We start from the raw sequence: 7311 nt of genomic DNA, 5'->3' as shown, positions 1-7311 counted from the left end.
GTAACCAATGATACGCTATGGCCCTGACGCATGCGTAGGTGACGACTACCCCGCTTTAAAAGGTAATTCCAGGCTAATAACACAATGCCTCTAGATGAAAGAGCTCTACAAATACATAATAATGCATGTTCCATTTTTATGTTCCAGACATATATTTTACTTTTCGTCAGTATATGTTGTCCATCATCTTGATTCTCCGGCAAAGAATTGTGGGTAAAGTATGACATCATAGCCACTGTTGAGGTTTTATACATAATTAGTGAAAATTAATTTAAATAAACCTTTCTCGATTCATTTCATCACATTTGTAAATGTGTGTTTTGGAGATCACCTGCACACCCTTGGAGACTAGCATAGGCCTCTGAACGTAGAAGGGAGGGAAGTTTGACATGAACTTATGCAAAGGTACAGTGCTGGAACGGAAATTCAGCAGTTTCATATGCCATGTTGAAACTCACTGAGTTATTTTTTTCCCAATCTGTTTCTTATGTGAGGTACAATGAACCCGTTCCGTTCATCTTTGTATTTTTTTTATTGTCGTTTGAAAAAGTTCCAATGGTATTCAATCGACCAATAGAAACCTCTTGCTTCAGTTTGAATCGTGTAATTTGTAAGTACTATGAAGTTAACGGGTTTGTTGTACCGAGCGTACTACAATGAGGAAACGATACTATTGTTATGCATTAAAATGTTTTATAAGCATTCGAAACCCAGACACATTATGCTCAAATATGGAGCTGTGTCGACAATTGCACATTTGGGACACCGTACTTTTTAAGCCCGCCTTGTGACCTTTGAGCAAATATGCAAATAAGTGTTTTCGTAATATAGCGTAGCGGCCTCGTGAATAATATCGTATTAGTCTACCACTGTGTCTGTGAACTATTCGGGCCACCACACTCTTCCGTAGCGATGTTAAACGTACTCGCTTTGTTCACAGTCATCGCTGTCTGCAGTGGAAAGGTAAGAGGTATTATGGCGCACAATGACATCATTATGTCAATATATTCTGCTTCCGTTTTAATTAGACGTGTATATTTTTGCCAGAGACACCACTTTCGGATTTCATATCAAGATCGGACAGTTCGCTAAGAATCACTGTGTTTTGGCAGTTTTTCTTTTATTGTATCAATTAGAATGAAGACCTAAATCACACACGGAAAACTCCTCGCGCGGCGACCGTGACTTCACGTTCAATATTCTCCGAACTGCACGACATCTAAGCCGGCCTCCCGTTTGGCCGCCTTGACCGGGGCTTGTGCACTGCAGGCCAAGGTTGGCTGTAGTAAATGTATTAGTATGTATAGTATGAATGCGTGTTTTTGTTTTGTGCTGGTATATTCTAAGTTGCGAATTCAAGCGAGATATGAAACGGTAGCGATCTATATTCTATCACAGAACGAATCCCTGTGTGTTGTTTTAGTGGAAGTGAACGCTCCAGAATATATATTCGTGTTTTGAGTTGAATAATAGTAATTCCATGATCCATAGAGTTCAGTTCACATACTGGATTGAAGGCGAACGGGCCAAGGCCACGGTATTTCGATTGAAAAAAATTGACCTTTTGAAAACGGGAGGGGGGGGGGTCGTTTAAAACAGCTACCAGCTTTCAGACTCCCATGATTTTAAAACATATCGTTAGGGAACTACTACTTTTACCGTACAAATTGCTAAACAAACTAGAAACAGCGATGTTTTTTTTAAGCCATTTAACATTTGTTCCTTTGTGAGAAAAGACCTCGTCAAATCTGAAAGTATCTTTCAGTGACCTTTAGTGAACAGATGAAATAAAAAGGGGGTAATTCTGTCGGGGATTATTATGGAAATCTAGGGAATATAATTTATTTTCCATGGATTCTTGTGGAAATTATTCCAAAAAATACCTATTTTTGGCATTTTGTCACACGATTTTCTTTAAAACCATGATTTGTACCAGGTAAAATCTCACAAAAGACTACAGCATATATCAACATCTATAATTAATTAACACTTTCAAAACTAAAATATTGTAAAATATTCACCCTATACAGAAATATGTCCCGCGAACTTCCTCAATGTGGTTTGTGGGCATTTCACATATAAATATATAGCGAACAGGCATTACAAAGTTCCTTTGTTTCGAGAGATACCAGTCATCAACTTTTGATTTTATACCCAGTATTACTTCAAAAATAATTAATAATTTGTGACAATCGTGAGTATTTTTGTGAGCAAAAGTTTGGTGACCAAACTTTTATCGGGATTTTGATAGCAAGTGCAAAAAATGAAGCCTCATGGTCAAAGTCCATTCAAACTCAGACTAGTAATACAATAGTACATGTAATTACGATAAGATAACCTAAACAAACGTGGCACGCATTACTTCAAAAGAAAACCCCGCGTTGCCAGTCTGTTTTATTGTAACTGTCGTCGTGATGTTCAGACGACTGCGTACGGGAAACAAAGCAACATAGTCAGACGCCATCCTTCAAACCGGAAGTTCCTTAATTTGATTTATTCATGCAAAAGTAATCAGGACATTTTGTGGATTATACCAACGGCGCACAATTTGCCAAAAAATCGTTGTACCATCATGACAATTTAGACGACTACACACGATCTAATCCCGCGTGTGAACCATACCAACACAGCGAAAATTATTAGAACGCCGTAGAATATTCAATAGTTTGAGTGTAACCTCGCTCTTGCTTTGTTTATCTACATAGAGGGATAGAGGGACTGTGGCTTATCTCCGAATGTTGTGGCTGTGTCGCTACGAGTACAAACGCAACACAATTGGATATCGATACACACAGTGTAGACTATGTAACAATGTCTCCGTGACTAAACAATGCAACAACATGTTTTTGTTAATATTGCACGACTGTGAGTTGTATTTCACCTTCCACTTATTAATTAAAGATGAGATGCACCTTCCCCGACACCTTTTAATTAAAACTCACTTTCCCAATTTTTGAAGACTACATATTAACGCGGCAATAAGTATCGATCTTTTTTCTGTGGTTTTTGTTTTGAATAAAACATTCCCAGTGTCATTAGTGACAACTTCTAACGGCCATCGCCGAAATGTGAACACTGAAATCATATCATATACTTTATATAACCGGCGTTGTACATTAATTTAAATCACTTGCAAATTGATGAAGATGGCCGCGGGGTTCTCCAGAGGGCGCCATCTATTGAAAAATGAGTTTTGCCAAGCGGATCTCTGGGATTACGGTACAAGCTGAGATCACACCGGGGGCCCTGCGGAAACGTCAAATAGGTTGTCTTCTTGTTAGACTAAGCCTCTTTCTGACGATCTTGCACTGGTGTCATTTCCCATAATACTGTGCATCGAGCGTCATAATTTTCTATTTTCGTATCGCATCTGTTCCGAGTCGCATGGATAAATATAAGTTCAGTGACCCCATTGCGTGCATCCGCTTACGATAGAATTGGAATAAACTTTCTTCTTTACAAAAGAACTCGGATATCGCCAATATCTAATTGTAAGGATTTTATTTCCATGGCTGACGTGACTTACTTACCAGGGCAGCAAACAGATAGCGGTCTCACAAGAAGAAAGCCTCTATATAGCGGTATACTGTTGTGAACACAGCCTGAGAGGTGTTAGGGAACTTTGACTCGCTTGGCTGATAACACTTACACGTAGAGATACCAGGTTCGGCCCAAAGGCATACACATTAGTTCATTACAGATAGTCCGGCTTTATTCAACCAAACCGCCAGCTGAGGTCATACCTAACTGCCCCTTTCTCTTTTTTTCTGTTACAAAATCTTACAAACTCTCCAATAAACTCAAAGGCGTGGCGAAGTGAACATGCGATCATCCAATCGCTGCAGCTGTGGGACGATGTGTCTCACGGTTAAAGCTTTGCGAAATTGCTACAACTGAATACAATTATTAAACAATCTATTTTTAAAATTCCTGTAATACATGTGTATAATGTCTACCCTAAATATGCAAGTTGTTGATTCTAAAAAAATACTGCAACATCGTGTGAACCAAATGTCGGCGCGTACATGTTGTCATTATTGTAACATATACCACTAGACTCAGAAAGTATTATTTAAATAGGTATTCTGGTAATTTAGTTTCAACTACTGCCCGATTGTTTTTAAAATATCAAATGCCAAAAACATTCATGATTCATCAATTTATTCAAAACATCAAAATATCGATTGATTGATTGATTGATTATTGTTTTATCTCTATAAAATAATATTATAAATGATACAAGTTAGCACAAAATAGATGCTGTTTTTAGGAAAAAATCAAGCACGAACCACAAACAATAATACAATTTTCATAAGCTGAGATATCTAGCTTTCTGAATATATTACATGAAATTGTTTTAAATGTCATCATCCTCGTGTATTAGCTCATTTAAAGAGCCTGGTTGAATAGTGCATTTCATCCCACTTTACCGACCGTCTGGTATTTTCTCTTTCACCAGGTACAAAATGTGAACCGTCCACCTTACAAGGACATCGCTGCCAGGGCGAGATACGTGGTACACAGGGTAATGACAATTTATAAATCTATATTCGTATTAACATTACGTAATAATATACATTCATGTAAGACATTAGTATCAAACCTTGTAAAACATTTTTTCTTCACTTTATTGCGATCCAACCAAGGAGTTTTCAGTACGGTTGCGGAGTCTAGCTAAAATGGTTATTGTCTTTGCGGTGTGACGTGAGCATCCCACCCGAAAATCTCACTTAAGGAATGTTTAAAGAGTATGCCCGGCGGCCAATGCATGTAAACGTAATGTTGTTTTTTTGATATTGCCGACTTTAGATAATAGTATTTATTTTCGGTGATTAAAGGGAGCAATAACTTCTACATATACTAATAGTCATAAACAGCGCCCTTTAACACATGTTCCCTTTGCTACATTCTCTCTTAGGCTGACTGGGCCGTCGTAAACACCATCTCTACTCAGCCCAGAATGACTGGCTTGGCGTTCAGCAATACAAACGCCTTGGCCGATGGTCTCCCTGACAACAGCACTGGCGTTCCATATTTCTACGTGTCTCCATTGGACGTATCTATACAGGATATAGTAACAAATAACAGTGTTACAGTAAGCTTCAGTGAGGCAGAATTCAACGATATTGAAGACTGTATAATCACTTCCGGCGGTGACCCAGAAAGTCCACTGTGTACGCGGCTTGTACTTATTGGTAAGTGACTATGGCTTGGTAACACCTTTCTGATATTTGTTTTGATTTTAACTAAACTTAACTTTATAATTTCACTAAAAATGTAGTGTTTTTTCCCGACAATTTTCTGTTTTGTTTTGGCGAGCAGTAGTCGTGCTTTTTCAACAACATTAAAGCGGGAGAGTCGTCACCTGCGCGCGCGTGGCAATTGAGTCCCAAGCGATGATAACAACACACACTAAGAACGCAAAGGCTCATGGGTAGACGCTTGTTTGTAAACAATGACACGCTATGGCCACCTGACGCATGCGTAGGTGATGACTCTCCCGATTTAAAAACAATCTTGATTGCTTAGCAAACATAATAGAATAAAAATACTGGTGATACCGCGTTTATTCTACAGTGAAACTACGACTGGGACCAGCTGGGACAACCAATCACTCACTCACTCACTCACATATATGTCATTTATCATGATTACAGGCAAGATGGTTTCCGTGATTGAACAAAGCGAGAGAGACTTTGCTAAGAAAGCATTATTCACGCGCCACCCACTGATGCCCACCTGGCCAGAGAGCCACAATTGGGAGTTCATGAAGTTGGATATCAAGGACTTGTGGATTATTGACTTCTTTGGCGGCGGAAAGCATATCCCAGTGGAGGACTACTTCAATGCCAACCCAGGATACAATTAAATAAATGGGTCAACCATGGAGGTAAAAGGAGACCTCCATGGGTCAACATAGACAGGAAAAGGTTCCGAGCTGGCTGTGTTGGTGCTATTTTTGTTTTCTTACTTGTAGTGTCTGTTAACAAGTTTTTAAATAATACAAAACGACATGTTTTGCATTTATGATACAATCATGGTTATTAATGTATTCTATCATTATTCAGTAATCACAGTGTGTGTCCAATTAGCACTGTTGATTATCTTTAAAATTCAAATTGTGCATACAATATTGTATAATTAACATACTTATTGCTTCAACTCACATTTCGTCAGTATATACTTAATATCATACTTGCCAAGTGACAATATTATTTGTAGTTTGTGGTATACTTCACTACTTTATAATAGTAATTAGTAAATATAGTAATTAGTAATAGTTTTTTTATGAAATGAATTTAGATATGGATTAGTTTTTTAGCTCTGCTGTCGACTTTGTCGAGCGGAGCTTATCATATGAGTGATTGTCCGTCGTCGTCCGTGTCAATGTATTACTTTTTCGACTTCTTCTTGAAAACTACAAGCCTGAATGGTTTGATACTTGGGTGTATATGTACCTTGGGTAGACCTCTCTCAGATTTGTTCATTTCATGATCATATCTTCAATTCTCTAATTTTGGTGAATATTTTTGTCATTTTTCGTAAAAAGTGATATTTTCGACTTCTTGTTAAAAACTGCAAGTCCAATTGCTTTGATATTACATATATAGGTATTACATGTGGATCTCTATCAGATTTGTTCATTTTGTAATGATATCTTTAGTTCTCTAATTTTAATGAATATTTTTGTCATTTTTAGTAAAAAGTGATATTTTCAACTTCTTGTTAAAAACTGCAAGTCCAATTGCTTTGATATTACATATATAGGTACTACATGTGGACCTCTCTCAGATTTGTTCATTTTGTAATGATATCGTCAATTCTCTAATTTTGGTGAATATTTTTGTCATTTTTGGTAAAAAGTGATATTTTCGACTTCTTGTTAAAAAACGCAAGTCCAATTGCTTTGATATTACATATATAGGTACTACATGTGGACCTCTCTCAGATTTATTCATTTTGCAATGATATCTTTAATTCTCTAATTTTGGTGAATATTTTTGTCATTTTTGGTAAAAAGTGATATTTTCTTCTTGTTAAAAACCACAATCATTTATGGTGAAAAATGATATTTTTGAATTCTTGTTGAAAACAGCAAGTCCCATTGCATTGATACTATGCATATTGTTCATTTTCTAATGATATCTTCTGTTCTTTAATTGAAATGTGCATTGCTAACAGCGGAGCTATCTCAGCCGAGAGGCTGCTTGTTTTTGCTTGGTTTTTATTGATTTATTCTAAATAAAAGTTAACAATAATTAATTATAATGATTATGCACATATGAAATTTAGTGCTTTAGATTATTTGCA

At 37.0% G+C, this 7311-nt stretch overlaps 1 protein-coding gene across 1 annotated transcript; it reads left to right on the top strand.

The window, feature by feature from the left end:
- Nucleotides 1–812: 812 nt before the first annotated feature.
- LOC100375051 (protein CREG1-like) lies at nucleotides 813–6035 on the top strand. The gene is made up of 4 exons (XM_002741728.4): nucleotides 813–963; nucleotides 4460–4525; nucleotides 4919–5195; nucleotides 5658–6035. Exons 1-4 carry the CDS (start codon nucleotides 913–915, stop codon nucleotides 5867–5869), a joined length of 606 nt encoding a protein of 201 aa, XP_002741774.2. The 5' UTR covers nucleotides 813–912; the 3' UTR covers nucleotides 5870–6035.
- Nucleotides 6036–7311: the final 1276 nt, after the last annotated feature.

This window comes from Saccoglossus kowalevskii, chromosome 17 (genome assembly GCF_978046115.1).
Source record: "Saccoglossus kowalevskii chromosome 17, keSacKowa6.1, whole genome shotgun sequence".
NCBI lineage: Eukaryota > Metazoa > Hemichordata > Enteropneusta > Harrimaniidae > Saccoglossus > Saccoglossus kowalevskii.
This window is presented reverse-complemented; position numbering and strand designations above follow the sequence as displayed.